The sequence below is a fragment of the Oryx dammah genome, unplaced genomic scaffold (genome assembly GCF_014754425.2).
Source record: "Oryx dammah isolate SB20612 unplaced genomic scaffold, SCBI_Odam_1.1 HiC_scaffold_27, whole genome shotgun sequence".
NCBI classification, from domain to species: Eukaryota; Metazoa; Chordata; class Mammalia; order Artiodactyla; family Bovidae; genus Oryx; species Oryx dammah.
In genome coordinates, this window is record NW_024070211.1 from 22590643 (window position 1) to 22617067 (window position 26425).

Consider the following 26425-nt stretch of genomic DNA (forward strand, 5'->3'; position numbering starts at 1 on the left):
GATAAGGAATAACTGGGCCTCAGGGAGAATCACTTTGCTGGGTTGTGTTTTCCACTTTTTTTTTGAGCTAAGAAAGCACTGATCGACTCCCTCCTATCCTATCCGTTTAATTGAATTTATATACCTGAGGGGACTTACCCATCTGGAAATAGACAAGTTAAAAGATTCTTGCTAATCCCTGCCCTGGAAAATGGCCAAGTCCATGAACCGGTTTTACTCAGCTTGGGGTTAAATCCTCAGTTGCCTTTAGTCTAGGAGAGTTCTCCTCCTTTGGGGTCACTTTTACTTGGTTACAATTGCTGAGCCTCTGGAAAACTCACAGAGAGCCCCGACAAGATTCAGACCTTGATGATGATAATAGTGAGGAAGAGGAGTTTATTTTTACTCCATATTGATTGACTGATTCACTCCACAATGCACTGAATTCCCATGGAAAAGCCGTGCTCCAACTTAAAGAAGTGGGTGCAAGTTTCAACCTTTGTCCTTGGCCTCCAGTTTCTTGCCATTGTACAACTCTGTAGAATAGCGCTGGTGGTGAAAGAGGGGCACCGAATTCTGGGAGACAGTTCCACTCCACCAGCTTCAGAGTCCTCACCAAATTCTCATGCTGGCCCAGAAAAGCGAATGGCTCTTTCCCTGTGAACAGCAGTTCAGGCTGTCAACTTCCCATGGATTCGAGGCCAAGTGGTAGCAGGTTTTCTCTTGGAGCCATGTCCAGGTTGAAACAGTGTCCTAGGGTGATGGCTTCATTCCTGTTGGACCCAAAGTAGCCTCTTTCCTGGGGGTATTTCAGTGTTAGCCAGCATCTTTGTGTTTAAGGACAGATACAGCATCAAGGAGTAACAATGGTGCCAATCACGATTCCTTATTCCCACTATATACTTTCAGAGCCTGCTTGAGTAGCTGAGTGGTTTCTGCCAATGAATGCTTCACACAGTAAATACATCTTTTTAAGAATTCTCTTATCAAATTCATTACAATTTTAAATGTTGTAAGTTCCCATCAAAATGTAATTTAAATGGTCACCCACAACATTCTGCTAACACTACTAGCTGCCTTCTGAAACTGTGATCCAAGGAAACATCACAGACGTTCTTATGAAGGACAAACCAGCTCTCAAAGAGGATGTTCCAAGGTTGCCTCCATACACCCTGCCATGTGCCAAGTAATATTTTTCTGGTATAAATCCACCTTTGGAAGATACAAGGTTTACTTGGCACATATTTGGCTTTCAGAACTGGTTTTAAAAAGCTCATACCCTGTAGCCAGATCTGGCTTTGCCAGTTACTCGGTGTGATTCTAGCAACAAGTCACTGAACTGCTCTGTGCCTTGGTTTCCTCAGCTGTAAAATGGGGATGATCAGATCATGACCTCATAACAGAGATGTAAGTGGATCGATATGTGTAAATATTAAATAGAACTGTGCTTGGCACATAGTAAGTGCTATAGGATGGCTTACTTTATTGTAAATATCACTATTATTATTATTGTCCACTGAGCCTCTACTTCAGGGTCACAGAGGACATGTAGTAAAGCAAGCACAATCCCAGCTCTTACAGAAAGGGGATGACAGCCCTTAGAAATAAAATCCATCAGAAGGTATTTTCAGCTTGATTGTGAGGAAGGAAACCCACACGGTGCAGTAATAAGGACTGACATTCTGAACTGTGAGGTGTGGGCTATCGGAGATGCTTCTCGGGGGCAGGAGACCGATCTTCCACTCTCCCCATCAACAGAGGTAGCCTCACACTTGTTCAGTGATTGGTGAGGTAGCTTCGTGGTAAACAAACCCAGAAGAGACAGAACAGACAGGAGACTGGGGTTCAGTCCCTGGGTCAGGAAGATCCCCTGAAATAGGAGGTAGTGGCCCACTCCAGTATTCTTGCCTGGAAAATCCCTTGGACAGAGGAGCCTGGTGGGCTACTGTCCGTGGGGTCACAAAGAATAGGAGACAACTGAGCACACACATACACATATTGATCTTTTCGGCTCCTCTCCTCCCACCAACATCCTAATAGACGGTAAAGAATAATTTCCGTGTTACAGTGGATATTCTCGAGGCTCAGAGAGGTCAAGCAGCTTGCTCGAGATGACACAGCATATGGTTGGCAGAGCCTCGACTGAGCAGGAATCTGTCTGACTCTGCAGCTCATGGGAGCCTCTCTGCTGCCTCTTCCAGCAAGCTGCTGCCTGGACTAGACTTGAACTGTGTTGCCCAGTCCGTACATTGCCAGTCCCTCTATGAATGAAAAGAAAAGTGAAAGTGAAGTCACTCTGTCGTGTCAGCTTTTTGCAACCCCATGGGCTGTAGCCTACCAGGCTTCTCCGTCCATGGGATTTTCCAGGCAAGAGTTCTGGAGTGGGGTGCCATTTCCTTCTCCAGGGGATCTTCACAACCCTGGGATCAAACCCGGGTTTCCTGCATTGCAGGCAGACACTTTACCCTCTGAGCCACCAGGGAAGCCCTTTCCTCTATCAATAAGTCCATGTATAAAGAGGAACCCACTTAGTTTGGGTAGCCTGAGTACTCTGCCCTCTGGCTCCAGGAACAGGAAGAAGAGCCCTGGAGGTCCACTTCTTCACGTGGTCAGCCCCCCATACCTGCTCACAGGTTGACATGTGTGCCAGTTGCCATCTTTCTTCAGTGTGAGTGTGAGCCAGGCGGGCAGGCTGCAGACACGCCCGCCTCCACTGGCCAAGGGGTGCTGACCCCTGTGCTACTTACTCTGGAAGCATCTGCCCCTCTGCTGTTGTCACATGCTCTAAAGTTCTGTCTCCTGGGGTTGGTGGCGGAATGAGTGTCAGTTAGCTACTTTCTCACACCGAGCACCGACTTCCCTGGAACTCCGACCCCCTCCAGGGCTCTGTTGAGAACTGTGGCTCCTCTTTCTGCTGTGTCCTCCTGCCCCCGAAGTTCCTGTTCATCCTTCATTTTTAGTTATCGCTCAATGTGATCAGGTTCACTTTTCAAATTTCAGAGAAACTTTCTGAAAACTCTGTTCAAAGATCCATCCCTCCACCCCCACTTTCTCACTGTAATGAATATATTCCCCTTTTATACTGCTTTTTTGTAATTTCACTTGGACTTTGGGAAGGAGGAAAGGAAACACATGAATTCATTTCTTAATTATGATATTTGCATCTGAGCTCATGTTGGTTTTCTAAGATAACCTCTTGTTATCAGCAATAGCATTCCGTGCACATTTAATGTTTGAAGGCCAAATTAGTGATTCATTTTATTAATACTTCAAAGAAACTAGCAGACACTTTCAGGGAATTGAGTCTTCCTTTTAAAATATTTCCTGTGAATCAACATCTATGCCAAAGATGAGGGGAAAAGGGACCTTATCTCTGTGGGTTGAGCTATCTCCTCCCCTACTTTGCCACATCCCTAGCTTAATTTCCTCTTTCAAACATCTTAGAACCCAATCCTTTTCCTGCAATTTTGAATTTGCATCTCTGAAATTTTTCATAAGAAAACATTGGACTATATGTCCAGCTGTCATTCTCTGGTTTTCATCCTTCCAGCGTCTTTTCCATTGGATAACTGTGGTTGTGTATTGAATTCCCAAGAAACTAATTCCTGGAGGTTCCCTTTCCTTGATGATGGAAGTTAGAAGAGAGAGAGAGAATTTTGAGACTCCCATCAGTAATAGCAGTCCATCAATAATAGGGCTGAATTCCTCAGAGGCAGTTCAGGGATCAATGAACACAGGACTCTAATAGCCAGAAAGCACATCATTTATTTCCCCAAAGACTTTGGCATCTGCCAGATCGTCTGACTCCAGAAGCGACCCCAGAGGTTAGCCAGCCTTAGGGAGAGATGGCGAGAAAGGAGTTTGGGATGCAAACTGCCTCTTTCCTGCCAAGCACACGGTTTGCAACTTAGGGCTCCACCTTCTCTTATTTGTAGCCCACAGGAGCCGCTGGAATGTTTAAGCACCTCCAGTCAGTGCCTTGCTGTATTCAAGCTCTTCGGCCCCGAGCAGATGACCAGAACCTGAGGGAATGACTGGAGGGTGATAGGTCATGGGGTATGGGAGTGGGTGGGCGAGGGTAGGCAGTGACATCCAGAGAGTGCCAAGGAACAATCAGATCTGCAAAGGCACATTCATAATCATGGAAGCCCATTCCATATTTTGTTTCTGGTGGGACACCATTTATATATATATATTCAATATGCAAGCCAGGCGGGCTAAATTGTAACCTCTCTTCAATAAATGCCCTAGTTGTTTAGAGTAAAAAAAAAAAAAAATGGTTTAGATTAGCACCCGGGCACTCTGACAAAGGTCCAGGGGGACTTAAGGGATTTGCCAGCATCATTAGCATTTTTTTCTTCTTTTTCCAGCCGCACTAAAATATGTTTGCTCAAAACAGAGGGAGATGAAAAACTACTGGCAGCCAGTACCTCTTAAAAGAAAAAAATATTTTACTCCTCTGGCAAACATACCAATTAAAACGAAGCTGTGTTGTGACAGATTATGGAGCAATTAATGCCTAATTGAGCTTTCTGCTAGATGCTTCTGTGAAAGCCACTTTACTGGGGCCCGAAGTGGCCACACCTTAGAAGAAAAGAAACCTCCAAACTTCCTGTAACACCCTCTGCACTGAGGGGCCCAGAAACCAAAGAAAACATTTTTACTTTGAATCTCAGAGAGTTATACTAACAGGATTAGCTTGACAAAAAGATCTCGACATTGTAAATCCTACTGGGGATTTCATAGTTTCCTCATTTGTAAGCAAAATCTATTTTCCATGAGATATTTTTAGTGCAAGCATCCCTGTTGTCTTATTTTCTTGCAGTATACCATTAGATCTTGAGGCCGGTCCAAGCCAGTCACGTGACTCCTAAGCATCTCTCGGTTCCGTCCTAAGTGACTAGTCTCTCAGGAGTCAGGGAATACTAGACTCTTAACTGCCAGAGACCTTAACGTCCTTCCTGAAGCCTTGAATTCTTATTGATAGGATGTGAAAATGCTTTACAGCTGCTTTTTTTTTTTTTCCTGAGAGGTCAGCTCGGCAAAGCTCAATGCCCGACCTCAGTAAACAGAGATATTTTCAGCCATGCAAGCCGCCTATGTAAATATAAAAATGTATCAGGCTGCAGAACTGCATGCGTGGGAACAGAACAACCGAGCTATTGAAAGAAAATCACAGGGGGAACACTAGTATCACTCACATGGCTTTGGTTAACGCGTGCATACTTTGGATAAATCGTTCTGATTCAGTGGACTCCCTACTTTATATGAGTCCATTTCATTTCTGGAACTTATGAGCTACAATAACCAGAACCCCAATCACTTAGTGAGGTGTCTAGTAAAATTTCCTTCTGGAAGTTTTTACAGTAAAAAGACAACAGTCACTTTCACTCTTTATATGACACTCCTCTGCCTTGGAAAAAACATGTGAGTGTGAAGTCAATTTTTCAGTTGTTTAATGTGAAAAAGAGTGATTTGTTTGAGTGTCTGAGAGGGAAAGATATCTTTAATCAGACCTCCAAAACTGGAATTGAAGAGAATCACTGTAATGAACAGGAAGCATGCTCTTGAGATGAATTGAGACATGCTCTCTGGGCAAAATGCTCCAATATTCCTGAGTGTGTTCAGTTTCAGTGGATCAAATCTTTCCCATCTCTGCATCCAAGCTATTTGGCAGTGATCAGATGATCAGAGCTCAAGGAAGTGATTGGAGAGTGAGCTGGCTGCAGCTGCGATGTAGGCTGTTTTCAGGGACAAGGAGCCACTGTTTTTCAAACATAGCATCCACATAGAAGTTATTTTCTGGGCTCCAGGATGCAGCGATGGGCTGCACTGCCAGCATTGTTCTGCTTCAAGCTTTTCGTTCTGTGGTCCAGAGGAGCTGTCCACACATTTGTCGACGACGCCAGGAGGAACCATCCCACGAAATTTTGCCTCTGGAAATTGACGATGAAATGAGTAGACCCAGAACCCTCATCATAATGGTATGGTATCTGTGGCAAAACAGCCTCAGTTGATGAAGCTGTGATTATAGAAATGAGGCTGTCATTTGGGATTCTAGTTTCCAGCTTTAGATAAAGAAATGTATGACCAAGAGTTTACTACTGTGCTGTATTGTTGGGGGAAAATCTTTTCAGAATGATTTCATATATTATTCACAGAACTGGTTTTCTTTCTCTTATATCTGTCTTGAAAATTTGCAGTTTGGTGGTCTGTTAGAAACTCTCTTCTGCCTAATGTTTTGTGTTGCTGTTATTAACTTTTGTGCAGACATTTTTGAAGCCTGGTTCAACTAAGTGGATTTTATATTGTGACTCTAATTTGAAAGTAGAGCCCCAAATAGGTATTTTTATATCACATGTGACTCATCCAGTTGTGTTGGCAGTTAGATCTCTAACTTCAAAGCATTTGAGGCTTTCATTTCTGGCCCTGCAAGGGAAATGCCTTTCCAAAATGTTTAACTTAGGCATAAAATCAGAATGAAGTTTTTGAGAATTTTGTGGAATGCATGGTGTTTCCTTAGAATGCTGTTTCTTGCCACTTGACAAATGACATTTTTGTCTGTGCTTTAATGATTATAGTGTTAACTCCTTCACATGTATCTGGTTGATCAGCTAGAAAAAAAGTAGAGGGTAGACTCTTTCCTCACCTTAGGTTCAGGGAGGGATCTGCTTAGTCACTGAAATCCTGTCTTAGGATGGAAGTGGTGTGCTTAAGTTTCCAAAATTGAGAAGGCATTGAAGTCTGCGTGGTTTCAGCACAATCGACTTTTTTCTCTTAGATTTCAATGTTCGGATATCAAGGATGCAGTAAATAATGAATGATAAATACCTGTTACACCAAAAGTTTTTAAATGAAAGTCATTTGGCTTGAGCTGTGCATCTGAGTGACAGAATACTAAGCTGTAACATTATAGGCCAATCTCTCCAACAAATCAATATTTGATTTTCAAAAGGCAATACTGTCCTTCAACTATTGGACTATGATTCTCTTGGAGGGAATACTTAGTGGGAATATTTTCATTCTCTCATTATTCCCATACTGTGCTGTGCTAAGTTGCTTCAGTCGTGTCTGACTCTTTGTGACCCCATGGACTGTAGCCTGCCAGGCTCCTCTGTCCATAGGATTCTCCAGGCAAGAATACTGGAGTGTGTTGCCATTCCCTTCTCCAGGGGATCTTCCCAACCCAGGGGTCAAATCTGTGTCTCTTATGCTTCTGCATTGGCAGGCGGGTTCTTTAACACTCTTGCCACCACACATTCTATAGCTATGTATTACTCATGCCATCTAAGTCTTGAAAACATTTTTTCTTAATTTTACTAAATTTTTACAGCTAGAACTTTGCCCCCAAAATCATATTTCAAAGAAACTGAGAAGTAAAAAGTAATAACTCACCTAGTACAGTGCCCTGTTTTTTTAAAGATCCTTTTATTCACATGATACTTTTATGGACATTAAATGAGGTGATGATGATTTATTGATGAGGAAAACAAAGTTTAGAAAGATGGAATGCCTTGGTTATATCACACGGCTGCCAAATGCCAGAGCCTCAAGTCACACTTAGATCAATAATTCCAAAAGCCAATATACTTTTTCACTCTGTTCATATTTCTAAGGAAATAATGATAAAACTGATAGAAGTGAATTTTTATGAGAAGTCTGATGGAAATGTTGGACCACTCAGAGTAAAATATGCTCATACAAAGCTATTTTGCAGCTTGAAAGTTTCCAGTGGGCCACTTGAAAGTTCACACATTCCCCAATTGGGCCAACCACTGTTCTCGGTACTTGGAATCCATCAATGAACAAACCCATCAAAGATCCCTGCCCTAAGTTACAGTGTTTTACAGTGATAGCATATTTTGCAGATCTCTTTATGGAATTACTATATTAGGGCTGTGATGCTTTGTGTTCTAATGTAAGTCAATAAAACTATTCCCTATCTTCCAAGATGGCGGTTTGAAAACTTTAATGCACTTCACAGTCACCTAGGAGTTCTTGTATATACAAATCCTTGTGCTCCTGGTCCCAGTGACTCTACATAAGAAGATCTAGAGTGGACTCAAGGATTCTTTGCTGTTAGAGAACTTCCCACCCCCAGCCCAACTCCAGTTATTCTCAGGTTCTGATGGAGGAACAGGGTGGATGACACACTGAGACACATCACTCTGGAAACTGATAATCTAAACCCTCCACCTGGCGTCCTCCTTTAACCTTATGTGCTAATTGTCTTCTAACTCTTGCTACAACCTTCTGAAAGTGTGAAAGTGTTAGTCACTCAGTCGTGTCTGACTCTTTGCGATCCCATGGACTATAGACTGCCAGTCTCCTCTATTCATGAAATTCTCCGGGCAAGAATACTGGAGTGGGTTGCCATTACCTTCTCCAGGGATCTTCCCAACCCAGGGACTGAGCCCAAGTCTCCTGCATCTCAGGCAAATTCTTTACCATCTGAGCCACCGAGGAAGCTCCACAAACTGATTTTTTTAACTCTCTTACTTTCCCATCCCAATTTTGTATATTGATTGTGTATCTGTGTGTGTGTAAGATCACAGACTCCAGAGCCAGAGATTTTTAGGTTGGAATCCTAACTTCATTCCTTATCGGCTATGTGACCTTCTGCACACTTTTTAGCAACTCTGGGTCTCTTTTCCTCATGTGTAAGATGGAGGTGATAGTTTCCTCAGCCCAGAGCTGTTGTGAGGGTTTAATGAAGTAAAGGGTGTGTTCTGTGCTCAGAATCATATCTAGATATATTAGTAAGATTATTAAGTAGAATCTAGGACTCCCTAACTGAAAAAGTGACATTTGCAGAAAAGACCTGAAGCGGGTAACAAGTGAGTCAGGCCACCCTTAGGGGAAATGGCTCAGGCAGAAGGACCAGCCAGGGTGAAAGTCCCTGATATGGGAAGAAGCTGGGGGTGTTTGAGGACCAGCGAGGAAGTCACTGTGACTGAGTAAGCCAAGGAGAAGGTAGTAGAAGAATGTTGTGGAGGTAATGGGGGACAGATCATGTGAGGCTTAGCAGGCCATGATGCAGACTTGGGCTTTTTAAAGTGAGAAGGAAAACCACTGGAGGCAGCGGGCATAGAAGTTAAGAGCATGGGCTGGGGAGCCAGAATGTCAGGGTTGGAATCCTGTCTCTGCTGTTTGTTAGTTGTGTGATCTTAGCTTGTCCTTCCAGTGCCTCATTGCCTCACTGATGAAACGCAGAAAGTCACAGTACCTACCTTATAAGGTTATTGTGAGAATTCAGTTAATACTTGCAAAGAGCTTGTGCTTGGTGGGTAGTAAGTGCTATATTAACTATAAGCTTGTTAATTAGGGTGGCCTTGGGCAGGGCAGTGACAGGATCTGTGGTTGCCAAGGGTCCAGGGTAGAAGCAGAAAAAGAAAAAAGTTGCTCAGTCATGTCCGACTCTTTGCAACCCAATGGACTATACAGTCCATGGAATTCTCCAGGCCAGAATATTGAAGTGGGTAGCCTATCCCTCCTCCCGGGGATCTTCCTGACCCAGGAATCAAACCAGGGTCTCCTGCATTGCCGGTAGATTCTTTACCAGCTGAGCCACAAGGGAAGCCCAAGAATGGAGTGGGTAGCCTATCCCTTCTCCAGGGGATCTTCCTGACCCAGGAATCAAACCAGGGTCTCCTGCATTGCAGGGTGATTCTTTACCAACCGAATCAAGAAGCTTTACCAATCAAGACGCTATTGCAATGATCCCCACAACAGACCTGGATAGTACTTGTTGAGATTGTGACAAGTGGCTGGACTTGGATATATTTTAATAATAGGACCAATAGGATTTGCTTACAGATCGAACACAAGTGAGGGAAAGAGAGGAATGAGGGATAAATATATGGTATTTTAGGGTATTTTGTTGTTGTTTTGCTTTTTGGCCTGAACAGCCGGAAGACTGAGTTGCCATTCAAAAGGGGAGCCTGCAGGAGAAGATTTGGCAAGTGAATCTTAGTTCACTGTAAGACATGTCATGTTTGAAATACCTGTGAGGTCTATACATGGAGATTTCAAATAGAAGATTGTATATATATGTCAGAGTCCCAAGGAAGAGTCTACAAAGAAGATATAATGCCTGGCACAGTATAAATAGCAATTAATGATTGATGAATGAATAAAGGATCTCTCTACTAATTTTCTATAATACTTATAGTGTGTCAATCCATTTGTAGTTAATTGTATCTTTACCTACTTCATTGAACTTTTAATTGCTTATTACTTTTCTGTTCATATTTTTATCTCACTGATAGATGGAAAACCCCACATAGGCAGGAACTAAGCTGACTTTATGCCCTAGTGGTAACCAGTACAATTGTTTTTATAAACTAAAACTTGATATCATTGATGATTTGAAATTTGTAAACAATTGACCCCCATATAAAAAGCTCAGTTGATAAAAGCTGCCTTCTTAACTCTTCATGAAGTGTCCAGGAATAAGTTAAGAATGAAGACAGCTACTACAATAAATACAAGGGTTTGAATGTTCTTCAAAAGGCTCTGGCACTCAAGTCATCATTATATCGAAGAATCTCATTGCTGAGTCCAAGTCCTGAGTCTTCATGGAGAGATCAGCTTTGGGCTGGCACTGATTATGGTTTGGCTGCAGAGTCCAAAATGAAGAGCCTGGTAAACATCAAAATAAATCATTGTAGGCGCTCAGCCTTTGCAAAGGACACATGAATCCGAATAGCTGAGACAATTACAATGGCCTGTTAAAAGGTATTCAAGTTTAACTGGGCAAAATGAGGAAATTCCTTCAAAACTCTACTTTACCTCTTCAAAAATTTTTGCTCTGATGGGAGAATGAACAGAAACCCTTTCATGAATTATTTTTTCTTACATCCTTTATAGCATATTTTGTTGAAGGCCTCAGACACTAATTTAATTTATGGAGATCTGCTATTTTCTGGGGAATGTCTGTAACTTCTGATGTAATTCACTAATCACCAGCCCTGGAATTTGACTTCCCTTTTAAGACCTATTTCCTCTCCTTCCCAACCCCCAAAGAACATTTATCTGTTTATATGGTGCAGGATAGGGATAAAATAGAAGGAGAGCAAGAAGCAAGTGCTAGCCAGGCTCCTGGTCTCTCACTATATGACCAATCCCCATGCACAATTCTAGGGTCTAAACTTGAAAGTGAAACATTTTTTTAAATCCATGAACATTTTGGGGTGTCTCTGTAATAGCAGAAACCATAAAATTTAAAGTTGTGAATGCCAAGGATCTAGTGTACATAACATGGCTTTGAATTTAATTTTGATTGAAGACAGGAAAATATAGTCTAATGTGGTGAGTCGGAACGTAAACTCTCTCCTGTGAATCAGAGCACTTACAGGATAAGCATTTCAGAGCCTGAGAGCTTCAGGTGCTGTCCAGACCTGCATTACAAGTCACCCTTTTGTGGCTACCAGGTCCAGGGCTCTGATGAACAATAGTTTATAGGTCAAATCCTGTCCACAATCTTTTTTTGTATACCCTGTTAACTAAGAGTGGTTTCTAAAACTCAAATTTTATAAAACAAAAAAGGAAGAAAAAGAAGAAGACTGGTAACAGAGACCATATATGGCCCACATAGCTTAAAGTATTTACAGTCTGGCCTTTTATAGAAAAGTTCGCTGACCTTACTCTGGTGAATGATGTGGGCTCAACCAAAATGGAAACTTCTTCTTTCTATTTTTTGTTTTAAACTTATTTGATTTCTACAGTGTACTTGCTCTCTGCTTGTGTGTGTGTGTTAGTCACTCCGTCATGTCCAACTCTTTGCAATCCCATGGACTGTGGCTCACCAGGCTCCTCTGTCCATGGAATTCTCCAGGCAAGAATACTGGAGTGGGTAGTCATTCCCTCCTCTGGGAGATCTTCCCAACCCAGGGATTAAACCCACATCTCCTGCGTTGGCAGGCAGATACTTTACCCTCTAAGCCACTAGGCAAGCCCTGCTCTTGGCCTACCTTGATGCAAAAGAACTTAGGTTTTTCCTGGGCACCTTTTGTTCACCCAAGGGTCTGAGGACTGTTGTGATTCAATGAAGAAGCTTTAGATTTGGGGTCAGAAGCCCTGTGTCTGAGTCTCAAGCCTGTCACTTAAAAGCCCAGGTGATCCGGACATGATGATTTATTTGTCTGGGTTTCTGAAATGGTGACTACAATCTATTCTGTCTGTTGGAAGCACCAGAGTGTTTATTTTTATGGACTCACTTTGTAAATTAGTGGGCATTATACAAAAACAAAGTCTGGCAGGTAGGGGGCTAACGTACAATGTCAGAGATCCACTTTAGGTCACTGTCCCAGTGAGAGTTCGTTATCCACTGAGTGACTCATCCATGATACAAGGACACAGCTTACATTAGGGTTTTACTGTATTTGCTCCATCTCTACCCCAAAAGGCTGTGACAGTGAGTGTGGCCGGAAGAGAGGGTCCATGAGGGAATTGTCAAGCTTCTACTTGATTAGCTTTGATTAGCTTGGTCTTCAACAAATCTCCACATTTGTGTCCCCTCATGTAGAACAGGCATAATAGTCCTTCCTTCCTGATCAAGTGCTTTGAGAACCTGGGATAAGGAAGAAAACTAAATGAAGGAAATGAATTATTTGTGAAACTAATGATGCCTTATCTTTGGAACTCATATTTGTTTACATTTATGTCCTATGAATAAAATCAGGACCAGAGAGAAATATACTTTGGGAGCTACTTCAAAGAAAATAAAATAATTTCTATCCTTATCCTACAATAAATATTCTAATTTAATAAAACTTGTAACCAAAGGGATTTTGCCCAGTTTCAGCTTTATGCATTCAGAGGAAATGACTTCCAAACATTCTCAATCCTGAGTAAATGTTCTTATTTCATTTTAGAGAGGTTGAATTTTGAATATACTAATGTAAGATTCCCCTGGGAAAGGAAGTTTGTGTAATGGAGTGTGAATTGAAATGGTTTGCCATAGATAGATGGGTATAATGTGGAACTTAAAAGCACAAGGAATCTTTGGCAGCTATTTTTCCTTGTAAACTGAATTTGAGCTGAATCTCAAAGCCACAGAAAATGGACAAATGAATTGAATGGCTTCTCTATAGATGTAAGAATTAATTGAATGTAATTGAGGCTTAGTAATTAGCAACACAAATCTTTGAGGCCAAGGCTTACTAGACTCAAATTACATCTGGTCTCATCTTATCCAAATAATCTTCTATCTATCTAGTTCTCCAAATAAGATATATTTAGAAATGATAAGAAACAAAGACAAAATATTCCAAATCTAAAATGTAAACTTTAAAACCACCACACTGGTAAAGAAAAGCAGAAAATCAGGTATATGGGGCAATGCAGAGACTTTCACTGAAAACAGTTACCAAACTCAACTATATAGAATATAAATATATATTTATATTATAATAAAATATATATTGAAACATATAAAAAATTATATCCTTAGTAGATATAACTGTTTGAGGACAGACCATGGTATAAAGATTCAAACAATTTTGATACAAATAGAAATATATAGTTATATGGCTAGAAAAAGTAAAGACTCAAGAAATAAGTGGTAGCGAAAAGTTCTTTAACTTTTTAAGATACTCAAATATTAAGAAAGTCTGATTATGCTTCTTTTTGTTTTTATTTCTTTCTTTGCTTTCTAGAAGAGTAGATTTAAGGCTTATCTCCAAGTTCCAGGTTTCAATACAGTGAAATCTTGTGCCAACTCAGTAATATACTTGAGGATAAAAATGCATATTTTGGCAAGCCAAATGCAAATAGAGTATTTTTGTCATGCTTCAGCAAATTTCTTCTAGATAGTGGTTTTACTCTCTCATATTTTCTTTTCATGGAGCTGATTTACTTAAGGACTAAAGTCTAAGAGTTTTGAAATTCATTTCCCATGATCTATTCTGGAATGCATTTTATTCTCTTCAGAACTTGTCCAACAAATTCAACATGTGTCAAATGAATTTGGGTTGTTAATTATCTAAACATCAGAAATTGAGTAGACAGCAGAGAAACAATTGCACCTTGCCTTTGACAGGCATAGGTGGCAAGGGCTAACTGCTGCTCTTTCCTCATGGAGCTTAGAGTCTGGCAGCAGAGACAGAGAAGACGCAAAAAATGTAAAATTGTAATCATACTAAGTGCTTCAAATGAGAGTACATTCTACCTTAAGATTGTCTCCTTTGAGCATCCATCCTCAACCAAGCCACCAAGGAAAGCTTCCCCTAAGGAAGTAACGATGGAGCAGAGATCTGAAGAGTAGTAGATGCTAAGAAGAGGGAGAGTGCCATGTGCCACTCCTAACTTTTATTTCGTTGCCGTGGGTTAAGAACCCTTGGTTCACTGCCCCTATTCTACCTTGAAATTTGGCAGTGTTGTATCATCAAACAACTCTGACTCTGACCCCTGACTCTCCTACCTCCCTCTTTCACTTGTTACAGAGGACCCTTGTGGATTACATTGGTCCCACTTGGACAATCCAGGACCATGTCAAGGTCAGTTGATTTGCAACCTTAATTCCATCTGCAGTCTTACTTTCCCTCTTGCCATATAAATAACATATCCACAGGTTCTGGAGCTTAGGATGTGGACATCTCTGGGGGACAGTTATCTGTCTACTGAAATATTTCATGGAGTTACTTTCAGAGTTCAATGAGTGAATACAAGTAAAGGATCTATAATGTACCCAGAACTTAGAAAGACCTAAGTTTTAGCTATTATGATTGCTTCCATTGTCTGGTTGAAACTAAGAGAGGCTCACAAATTTAATATACTTTAAAGAGTTATTTTAGGAAAAAGAATTGAACTGCTTAAAGGAAACTTAATTTGTGCTTCATAGAATGTGGAGAAATGGAAATTCAAAGTTAGCTTATTTACAGGAGCACTGTAATACTTACTGAATAGATTATTCAAAGAACACCTACGCTTATTAGAGATTCTCTTCTGTGTTATCCATCAGTTGCCACTTTTCTGAAATTTAACTTTTAATTTCTTTTTGTTTTCCCTCTATCATTTATGAAGGAATACTGCATGTTTTGAGTTCTCCAAATTATGCCAAAGATAGAAATGATAAGGAACAAAGAAAGAACATACAAAATCTTAAAAAAAAAAAAAGTCTAGAATTTAAAGCCACCACAATTTTAAAAAAAGTAGAAAAATCATGTGTGAGAGAGAAAAAGATAATACTTTAAGGTTCAATAAGGACAGTTGAAGTTATTAGCTTACAGATAAAGAATAGATTGTATCTTGTCATTTTAAAGCTATTTCAGTGTTTTTTGATGTGAGCAGATTTTTTAATTATAGCAGATCTATAACCATTAAGAAACTTAAGGGTCCTAGCAGTCCAGTGGTTAGGACTCTGCTTTTACTGCCCACTGCCCATAACTCAGGTTTAGTCCCTGGTAGAGGAGCTAAGATCCTGCACAAGGCCAAAAAGAAGAAAAGAAATTTAAGAATTTGAAACTATGGAATCTAGATTCTTCTACAAATTGATACTCAGTTAAAGGTTTGATGAATGAATGTAAGCTATATCTTATAGGTCAGAAAATTTATAGAAGGAATCTGTGAGGGGGGAAGAGAAGACATGGGTTCATTGGTAAATTACCAGCATCCATGCCATTTATTGGTCCTTTATGTTATCAAAGGTCTTCTTGGCTTTCCTGCACTTTAGGAGAACAGACTGAATGAATATCCCACAAAATAACTTCAGATTCTGTTTTATGAGTCAGAGAAAGTAAAGATGGAAATTGTGCCCACAAAATAATAGCTCTTTAGTGAGCTCTTCCAGCTATTTGTCAAGCACTTTGCTAACAACTTTGCAGTTATCGTTTCTTGTTGCCACAACAACCCACTGGAGGATATTATTTTTATTCCCATATCATTGAGGAAGAAACTAAAGTACACAGAATAGCTCTGCCCAATTGAAATACAATGTGAACCACATAATTTTTAATTTTCTAGGAGCCATATCTTAAAAACTAAAAAAGATGAAATTAATAATACATTTTATTGAAGCCAGTATATCCAAACTCTGGTTATTCTGGCATATAATCAATATGCAATTTTTAATGAGATATTTTGCATTCTTGTTTTTTTCTTAAGTTTTCAAAATCTGGTATGTATTTATACATATCACACATTTCAATTGGGATGCTAAATATTTATCACAAGTACTTGGGCAGTATTCAGATTACATAAAATTTACAGTTGAAAGAGTAAATTCACATAGCCAAGTTGTTTCAAAATTAAAGTTTTCCAGTAACTGGATAGAGTACAGTTTGTAAAGTTACGCCAAAATTAATGAAGATGAAGTAAAACTAAAAATTCAGTTCCTCAGTCACACTAACCACTTCTCAATACCTACATATGACTAGTGGCTGCTGCAGTGAACTGTGCAAATATAGTGGTTACTGAACTTGCCCTTGATCACCCTCTGGTAGGAACTTGAACTGCGATTTGAACCTGGGGCTATTGCTTGTAGCCACAGTGCCACTTTGCCTCTACCTTGAAAGCACAGGGAGTGGTGAGCAGCATCAGCCTCTGCCCACCTTTACCAGCGCATTCTCTATTGCCTTGCCATGGACCTTTGTTTCTCTGATTTAAATAAAACTAAACAACAAAAAATAATTCATTTACTTTCTTTAAAGCATGTAGGCAGTGGGCAGGGGAGGTGTATCTATTAATATGAAGATTTGGGGTGAATTAAAAATTTGTCTTTTTTCACCTGTTCCTAGTAAATTTTTCTAAGGTATGTAAATATCCTTATCAAGTCGGCAAATGAGTCAAATATATATTTTTACTTGATTAATTAGTTAATTAATTAAAAATGGACAAGCTACCCAGGCGAGGACTTCCTTGCTGGCTCAGACGGTAAAGCGTCTGTCTACAATGCAGGAGAACCGGGTTCGAGCCCTGGGTTGGGAAGATCCCCTGGAGAAGGAAATGGCAATCCACTCCAGTACTATTGCCTGGAAAATCCCGTGGACAGAGGAGGCTGGTAGGCTACAGTCTATGGAGTCGCAAAGAGTCGGACATGACTGAGCGACTTCACTTTCACTTCACTTTCACCCAGGCTAGAGATGGAGTCAGGGACAACCCCAGTGTGGCTCTTATCGAACATGCAGACTACCAGTTTCCCTGCAACCGAGAGCCACCACCTCCCCACCATCCCCACCCCCCAGCTTTCCATATCACCAACCTCCCTCCATCTTCCTACCATCTCTGGCTCTCAAGGAGCCACGCCCACCCCACCAACTCCACCCACATTTTTTTCACTCCTGCAGCCTGGTCACGCCCACTCTCCCCACTGCACCCTCCTACTTTCTGTCTCTATTGATTCAGGTATCTGCCGTGGCATTCCTTTGCTGTGTCCAGTATGGCAAGCTGCTTGGCAATTTTCTTAAAAATTCAGAGTTTTCCATGTAGATTATATAGAATAATAACATGGTATGAACTGGGGATAATAGAATCCAGTTGCCTCATTTGTAGGGTAAAAACCAGAGCCAAAAAGGTGAATGCACGTATCTGTGGCTTTCATAAGGGCTGGTGACAGAACAAGGACCTTTGCCCGGATCTCAAAATGATGACACCTTCACTCTTTTAAATTCCACGCTCTTCCTTTCTTAATCCAAAGATAACGGGCCAGAGCCTGTGCACAGTTTTAGATAAAACCATATAATTCCTAACTGCGAAGTAGTAATGACATCAGTAGCATAGCAAATTGTATTCAGTCTCTGATTATTTTAGAAGAATAAATTTATATGGAATTGAAAATTAATTTTGTCATTTATATATAAGGACTCTTACTCCAGACTGTTCTCTTAAATTTCAGTTCAGTCTCTCAGTCGTGTCCAACCCTTTGCAACCCCATGGACTGCAGTACGCCAGGCTTTCCTGTTCATCACCAGATCCTGGAGCTTGCTCAAACTCATGTCCATTGAGTCAGTGATGCCTTGTCCCCCTCTTTTCCTGCCTTCAATCTTTCCCAGCGTCAGGGTCTTTTCCAATGAGTCAGTTCTTCACATCAGGTGGCCAAAGTATTGGAGTTTCAGCTTCAGCATCAGTCCTTCCAATGAATATTCAGGGTTGATTTCCTTTAGGATTGACTGGTTTGATTTCCTTGCAGTCCAAGAGACTCTGAAGAGTCTTCTCCAACACAACAGTTCAAAAGCATCAATTCTTTGGTGCTCAGCTTCCTTTATAGTCCAACCCTCACACCCATACATGACTACTGGAAAAACCATAGCTTTGACTAGATGGACCTTTGTCAGCAAAGTAATGTCTCTGCTTTTCAATATGCTGTCTAGGTTGGTCATAGATTTCTTCCAAGGAGCAAGTGTCTTTTAATTTCATGGCTGCAGTCACCATCTGCAGTGATTTTGGAACCCAAAAATAAAGTCTGTCACTGTTTCCATTGTTATCCCATCTATTTGCCATCAAGTGATGAGATTGGATGTCATGATCTTAATTTTTTGAATGTTGAGTTTTAAGCCAACTTTTTCACTCTCCTCTTTCACTTTCATCAAGAGGGTCTTTAGTTCTTCTTCACTTTCTGCCATAAGGGTGGTGTCATCTGCATATCTGAGGTTATTGATATTTCTCCTCGCAATCTTGATTTTGGCTTGTGCTTCATCCAGCCCAGCATTTCACATGATGTACTCTGCATATAAGTTAAATAAGCAGGGTGACAGTATACAGCTTTGACGTACTCCTTTCCCAATTTGAACCAGTCTGTTGTTTCATGTCCAGTAATAACAGTTGCTTCTTGACCTGCATACTGATTTCTCAGGAGGCAGGTAAGATGGTCTGGTATTTTTATCTCTTGAAGAATTTTGCACAGTTTGTTGTGATCCACACAGTCAAAGGCTTTGGTATAGTCAGTAAAGCAGAAGTAGATGTTTTTTTGGAACTCTCTTGCTTTTTCTACTATCCAACAGATAAGAGTTTATAGAGTTCTACTTTGAGAACAGAAGTGTATCTGCTACCTTCCAGAACTCTGAACTACGAAATACTGTGCTGTACCAGAAAGACAAGTATGTAATGACAAAACATGGGATTTGATGTCAGACCTGTGCCATTTAAAAAATGCGGGACTATGGGAGAATTCCTTGCATTCTTTGAATCTCAGTGTCCCAATTTGCAGCATGGCAGTGAGTCTTCACGATGCTGTTGACCATCTAAATGGAAATTGAGGAAAATCACTTAGCACAGTGCTTCCATTCCCAAGGAGAATGTACCTCTTTTTCATCAGTGAAGTGAGAAAAATATCCAGTGTGTACCTGCATCATAATTAAAGTAATAACTTTTGTAAGTGAAGTGTAATAACTTCTGTAAGTGAAAATTAACACTATTTTGTGTTAATTCCAAAGGAGACATTTTGGTATGTTTGACTGTTCCTCACTTTTCCAGATAAGGAAACTGAAATGTTAAAAGAGACAGCAAGTAAACAAGGGGACTCAGTGAAAAAGCCAGTGAACCAAATGACATACCCTCAACGAAAGCCCTTGGAAGAAATAAGTGGACCAAAAGCTAGAGATCAAGATTAAGGACAAAAAGATGTAGGCAGGGAAGAGGCTCACTGAACATGGAGAGAAATGAAGTGTAAAATGCCTTTTCCTCTCTCAAATCCAAGTGGCATGAGGTTTTTAAAGGGTGCTTTTGTAAGGCTTGCTTAAAATCAGTCTGCTTTTGTACCACTGTCAAACTATGGAACATTTCAATCAGTGTCATTCTTTTACTGTTTTTTTTTTTTTTCTTTTTTTCCCTTGAAGATATTTGTTCTTTTATAATGGCTACTATACTTTGTCCCATTTTTACCCATGCTGTTGAAAAAGAATCCTGATGGGTTTTCAGTTAAAGATTGTATTGTATATCCCTCTTATTTCTTTAGTTCTGAAAGTTGAGTGGAGCATAGCAGATCTGTAACTGATGAAATTGGGGTGGAATCACATCTTCAGGGTCTGATTAGAGGATGTTGTTTTGATTGACAGGCAAGTGAACCAATGAGCACTTTTAGAAATGTCATCTTAATGAATATCCTTGTCATGCAAGGGAGGGTGCTAAGTCACTTCAGTCCTGTCTGACTCTTTGCAGCCCTATGGACTGTAGCCTGCCAGCCCCCTCTGTCCATGGGATTCTTCAGGCAAGAATACTGGAGTGGGTTGCCATGCCCTCGTCCAAGGGATCTTCCCAACCCAGGGATCGAACCAGTGTCTCGGATGTCTCCTGCATTGGCAAGTGGCTTCTTTACCACTAGTGCCACCTGGAAAGCCCAGCCCTGTAGTAGTCATTTGCAAAAATGTGAGGAATAAAGAGACAATAAAGAGATGCTCTTCTTTAAATACATCCTTTTTTTCACAGCTAAAATGAAAAGAAATTATGAACCGTAGCTGAGTTCGTCACAAAGCAGTAAGCACCCTTGGAATCACCTAAGTTCTCCTTCGGGTTCTTTTTAGATCTGCCATAGAGACATGTATTTCACTGCAGATGTGTTAAGGTCGTTGAGGATCATCGATACTGTAGATTACTTCTTTGAAGATCGAGATTGAAAAGAGAAGCAGGATTGTGAAGTTATGGGGTTACTAAGTAGGGCTTCCATGGTGCCTCAGCTGTAAAGAATTCACTTGCCAGTGCAGGAGAGGTGGATTCGATCCCTGGGTCAAGAAGATTCCCTGAAGAAGGAAATGGCAGCCCACTCCAATATTCTTGCCTGAGAAATCCCACGGACAGAGGAGCCTGGCCGGGCTACAATCCATGGGGTTGCAAAGAGTCGAACTCGACTTAGTTAATAAACAACAACAGTACGACTAAATAAATTCTAGAGTATTGTAGAAGCTTCAGTTAGGGAGGACAGCTACTTCTTCAAACAGCTGCACATTGTTAAAACTCCCTTGGCAAAAGCAGAGAGCCCAGGCTCAAGCTGAGACCACAGAGAAGTAAACGAATTGTAGCTGAACAGCTTTGCCCTGGTGTTCTGCAGAAGACACTGCGCTTCTCTGAAGCTTTACTGCCTGGACTTGGCAAACCCTACTTTCATTTTACCGCTCCAACTTTCTGCCTCTTTTAAATTGTAGTTTGTATCAGTAGATTTGTGTGTTTGTGTGTCTGTGGCTCTGTTTTGCAGTCAAAGAAACTTCCCAACACTGTGTTGCCTTTAAACATTCAGCGTCATTATACCCATATACGCACAGTTAATTTACACGTCTGAATCCATGTCGCTGTATAGCCAGATATGGATAGTATGTCAGTTAGCTAGTAGCCAGAGTTTTAAATGGAGCCTGGTGTGTCTGGAAAATGAAATCTACTTCCTTATTTAGCCATTTAAAACTGGATCTGTTATTTCAGAACCTTGTGATGATAAAGCCAATTACAATAAAATTGTTGAGTTAGAAATCTTAGCCGATATTCTCATCACCGACTCAATGGACATGAGTTTGAGCAAACTCCAGGGGATGGTGAAGGACAGGGAAGCCTGGTGGGCCACAGTTCATGGGGTCACAAAAAATCAGACATGACTGAGCAACTGAACAACAACAAAATTCTCATTTCATCTCTTACATTAGAGCAATAAATGTCAATTTATTACTATTTTACGAAGAATACCAAAAATGCAATAGCAAATGGATGTGTCAGTCCTAAACAGATTAAAAGAAGTAACGTGCTAAAGACCTCATAAGGAAGTGGCAAATTGAGACTAGGGGCTGATCGGCTGTAGGAGAATATATGTAGACGTGGACCTCATACCATCCAAAGCACAGCCATTTCTGGCAGAAAAGGGCTTACTGAGCCCTAGTACTTGCCCTGACTTGGATTATTTTGTGCTTAGACTTTGTGCTTATGCTTTGTGGTTTAACGAATCCAAAGTTTGAACTATTCTTAGTTCCTGGAGTTTATTTTCTGATGCTCTTCTTTAAATACCACATGGGAATAATTTTAGTCAGTGAAACTAGACATACCATTTTCTGTTAGCTTTGTCCTTGCCATTTTTGTTTCTCACGTGCTCGATTTCCCAGCCAATGCTCCCTTTTATGTGCCTGATCATGGCCATAATTTAACATTGTTTTACTTTCCCGGTGGTTATCTGTCTCCATGTTAAAAGGTGCAGACTTACATGAACCCATTGAAATTCAGCTCGTGATTTCTATGTAGATGTTTCCTCAAAATAATGACTAGAAGGCTCCAGTTGCAGAAGGGTAAAAGTCAAGGCAGAATAAAGTCTATCAGTTTTTTCTCTTTTATATTTTTAAATTTCCTATATACAAGTACATACCATGTGAGCAAGGTAAATAATGTATATCTGTGTAAAATGAAACAGTGAAAATACTTGAGGGATCTTACGCAAACCTCTTGCTCACATTTCCGCATTTCTGTCATGCCCCTACAAATAATCATGATTGTTAATAACATCTACATATATGTAGATTTCCTTATTTTTGCAAAATTAAGAAGACTTTTAGTATGTGGTACACCAGGAGATCTCCTCAGTCACAAAGGAAAGCATGATTATGACCCAGAACATGAGAACACGGAATCAGATTTTGGTCTAATTTTTCACTGCAGTTTGCCAGGGGGCCTGTGACAGTCACTGATGTAACTTACTTTCTGTCATTTACCAGCAGTAGGTATGCATGTGTGCTCAGTCGTGGCCAGCTTGTTGTGACCCCATGGACCAGCCTGCCAGCTTCCTTGGTCCATGGGATTTTTTTCAGGCAGGAACACTGGAGTGGGCTGCCATGCCCTCCTCCAGGGGGTCCTCCTGACCCAGGGATTGAACCCATGTCTCCTCCATCCTTTACCACTGAGCCACCCAGAAAGCCTCACTTTCATAGTCACCTAAGTAAATGACAATTTTGGATACTTGATTATAAAATAACGCTTTAGGTATATCCTGCTGCTGCTGCTGCTGTCGCTTCAGTCGTGTACCACTCTGTGCCACCCCATAGACGGCAGCCCACCAGGCTCCCCCATCCCTGGGATTCTCCAGGCAAGAACACTGGAGTGGGTTGCCATTTCCTTCTCCAATGCGTGAAAGTGAAGTCACTCAGTCATGTCCAACTCTCAGCGACCCCGTGGACTGCAGCCTTCCAGGCCCCTCCATCCATGGGATTATCCAGGCAAGAGTACTGGAGTGGGGTGCCATTGCCTTCTGCCAGGTATATCCTACCCATTGCTAAACCACTGGCCAAACCCTGAAATTTTCACTTATTATGTAGTTCTTCATATTAGACAAAGACTAACAGATAAATGGAGAAGGCAATGACAACCCACTCGAGTACTCTTGCCTGGAAAATCCCATGGGCGGAGGAACCTAGTAGGCTGCAGTCCATGGGGTCGCACAGAGTCGGACACGACTGAAGCGACTTAGCAGCAGCAACAGATAAATGGAACTTTATCTGTTTATCCTAGTATATTCTGTGCCCAATGAGTGGGGTCATTTCATGAGTTTTTACTATTTTTAGCATCTACAATATTTTGGACCTAAGTGATTTGTGTATAATTCCTGCCTCTTTCATTTTAAATGTGGTTAAATGTGAGCCTCTATGTTTTTACCTGAGTATCTGCTTAGGGTAAAATATTTAACTTTATAAGCATGTGCTAGTTGGCATTGAAGAGTTCAATCTATGTTGCTCATAGCCTCAATACAATATAGTTGGCCATAAACCTGACAAAACAGTAGGTCCATTTCAAAGAAACTTGCTACCTAGGCCATTATAATCTTTGTGACACTTAGCATTTTTTCTGCAACTTTAGAATGAAAGTCATTCTGCTTTGTCTCGGGAGCGCTGTGTGATACCTACATATGATCAGTTTCACAGTTCACCTATAAGAGGCAGTAGTCTTATTGACTTCCAAAAGGAGGAAAGAAACACTTAAGACTTTTATAAATTAGAAGCACACATTTCCTTTTTGTTGCCCTGGGAATTACCTTCAGTAACTTACAGGTGCAGAAAAGTAGAAACTCAGAAAGTCAGCCTTATATAAATCTTAATAGAATTTGTGATAATTTTATGTATTCAAAATAGCCCCTGGATGGACCTAGAGGTTATCATACTAAATGAAGTAAGTCAGACAGAGAATGACAAATATCATATGGTATTTCTTATATGTTGAATCAGGCTTCCCTGGTGGCTCAGATGGTAAACATATGCAACATCATTTTGCTCAAGGGGGCCATGATTTTTAGAGTGGTTTATGTCATATCCTAAAGAAGATCAGTCTTGGGTATTCATTGGAAGGACTGATGTTGAAGCTGAAACTCCAATACTTTGGCCACCTGATGTGAACAGCTGACTCATCGGAAAAGACCCTGATGCTGGGAAAGATTGAGGGCAGGAGGAGAAGGGGACGACAGAGGATGAGATGATTGGATGGCATCACCCATCACCGACTCAATGGACATGGGTTTGGGTGGACTCCAGGATTTAGTGATGGACAGGGAGGCCTGGCATGCTGCAGTTCATGGAGTCACAAAGAGTCGGACACGACTGAGCAACTGAACTGAACTGATGTTATATCCTAATGCAAAGAAGCCTTGCTTCTTATCAAATAGAGTTCTCTCTCTTTCTCTCTCTCTCTTTTTTTTTTTTTGCCACAGGGCTTGTGGGATTTAGTTCCCCAACCAGAGATTGAACCTGGACCCTTGATAGTGAAAGCACAGAGTTCTAACCATTGGACCACCAAGGATATCCCCAGGGTTCTCGTTCTGAAATGAGCATGAGGTACAGAGATAGGGCCATGACTGGGGCAACATCCATATATATTCTCCTAGCAGCCCACCTAATTTTTTTGGTATTAAGAATAGGCAGCCCCTTCAGAAATGTCTTTTGAAAGAATTTGGAGGGAAAGAGAGGGCTGTGAGTGGATGATTTATAAACTGAGCACTTTGTTTGCCAAATATCTGAAGGCGTCAGTGAGTCTGTTGTGCCCACTTGCATTTTTTCAGGATAATGTTAATCAATTAGCTCAATTCTGCTATAGATAGTAAGTAATTACATTCCCTGGAAACCACAGTAGCATGATTAATAATACATTCTAATTTCCAAAAGTAGCATTTCACTCAGCATTTAAACGTGGCTCTGAAAAGTAAGCTTTTTTATATATAAGAAATATGGGTAGAGTGAAATTTACTTTTTCGAAAATAATTCTGTGAAAATGAAAATGTTATAAAGTTTTCCATGAGGACTTCTGGCCCCTCCTGTGTAAATGAGTACAATTTAAGATGCTTCTTTAAGCATTTTCAAATAAATTCTTAAGAAATAATGCTGTAGGCTTCAGAGTTAAGTATACTACATGGGAGTTTTAGGGAAGCCAGGTAAATTCTTAAGAATTATGGAGCACCTGCTAAATTACAGCTCTGAGACTAAGATCTCTCAAGGGTAAAAAGGTAATTAAGCCACTGGCTCTGTATCTGAGAAGATACCACAGCAAGAGGGCATTTGGCCTGTGCTAAATAAGTGAATACAATCTAAAGAGAAATAAAGTAATTACCACAAGAGAAACACAAAGAAACTGGCATGAGGTTTCAACAGAGGGATAAAGAAGGCAGGAATCCATCCTAGAAGAGCTAGATTGTGGATTATATAAAGCAGCGGTCCCCAACCTTTTGGGCACCGGAGACCAGTTTCGTAGAAGACAGTTGTTCCACCGACTAGGGCGATACGAGTGTAGGGAGCGGCTGTAAATACAGATGAAGCTTTGCTGACGCACCCACTCTTCACCTCCTGCTGTGCAGCCTGGTTCCTAACAGGCCATGGCCTGGTACTGGTCCATGACCTGGGGGTTGAGAACCCCTGATACATGGCATCATATTGGGAGATGAGGACAGATAAGCAAACTACTGACCAGTTGTGTCTGAACATTGACCTTGCTATCGAAGGTGCTTAACAGTGGCTGTTGTGGGACATGCAATCAGTAAACATTTACTTAATATTTCTACATGCCAAGCTCTGCCCTTGCCCCTACACAACATGAAATTCGGTCACTTTCGGCATTCTGACCAGATCTCCATAAACTTTGCGCACACTGTGAAGTTAAAGCCCTTGGCGTTGAATAGGTCTATTCTACTATGCACTTAAAAGGTTGAATGATTATGTTTTGGGGAAAATATACATTACCAGATCCTCAATATAATTGTGTCTTAGAGTCAACCTAATAATTATTAATATTTTTCAATCAATTAAAATCTAATTAATAAGAGTTGTCTTCTACGAAATGAGTATCTCTTATCTGGCATAGTGATGTTAACATAACCCACCAAAGAGAAGCATTTTTGCTGTGGTCATCTACAATAGAAGTAACTTGGAAGTGTAAGTGGACAGAACAGTCCCATCTCTACCTTTAACCATTCTGCATGCTTCCTTCTCCTAGTCTTGTGTTCATGAAATGTGAGTTCTTTGAACATTGCTCTTCCCTTCTAAGGAAGAAGAAAAGAAGAAAAATTAATCAA

At 40.8% G+C, this 26425-nt stretch overlaps 1 protein-coding gene across 2 annotated transcripts in view; it reads left to right on the forward strand.

Moving 5' to 3' along the window:
- Window positions 1–5293: 5293 nt before the first annotated feature.
- Window positions 5294–26425, forward strand: part of DOCK10 (dedicator of cytokinesis 10) — a 236615-nt gene continuing 215483 nt past the window's right edge. The window contains exon 1 of one of the 2 annotated variants that reach the window (XM_040228471.1): window positions 5294–5963. In XM_040228471.1, coding sequence (XP_040084405.1) covers window positions 5802–5963 — 162 coding nt within the window. In that variant the 5' untranslated portion in view covers window positions 5294–5801. The remainder of the gene's footprint in view (window positions 5964–26425) is intronic. The other variant, XM_040228472.1, reaches the window with a different exon arrangement.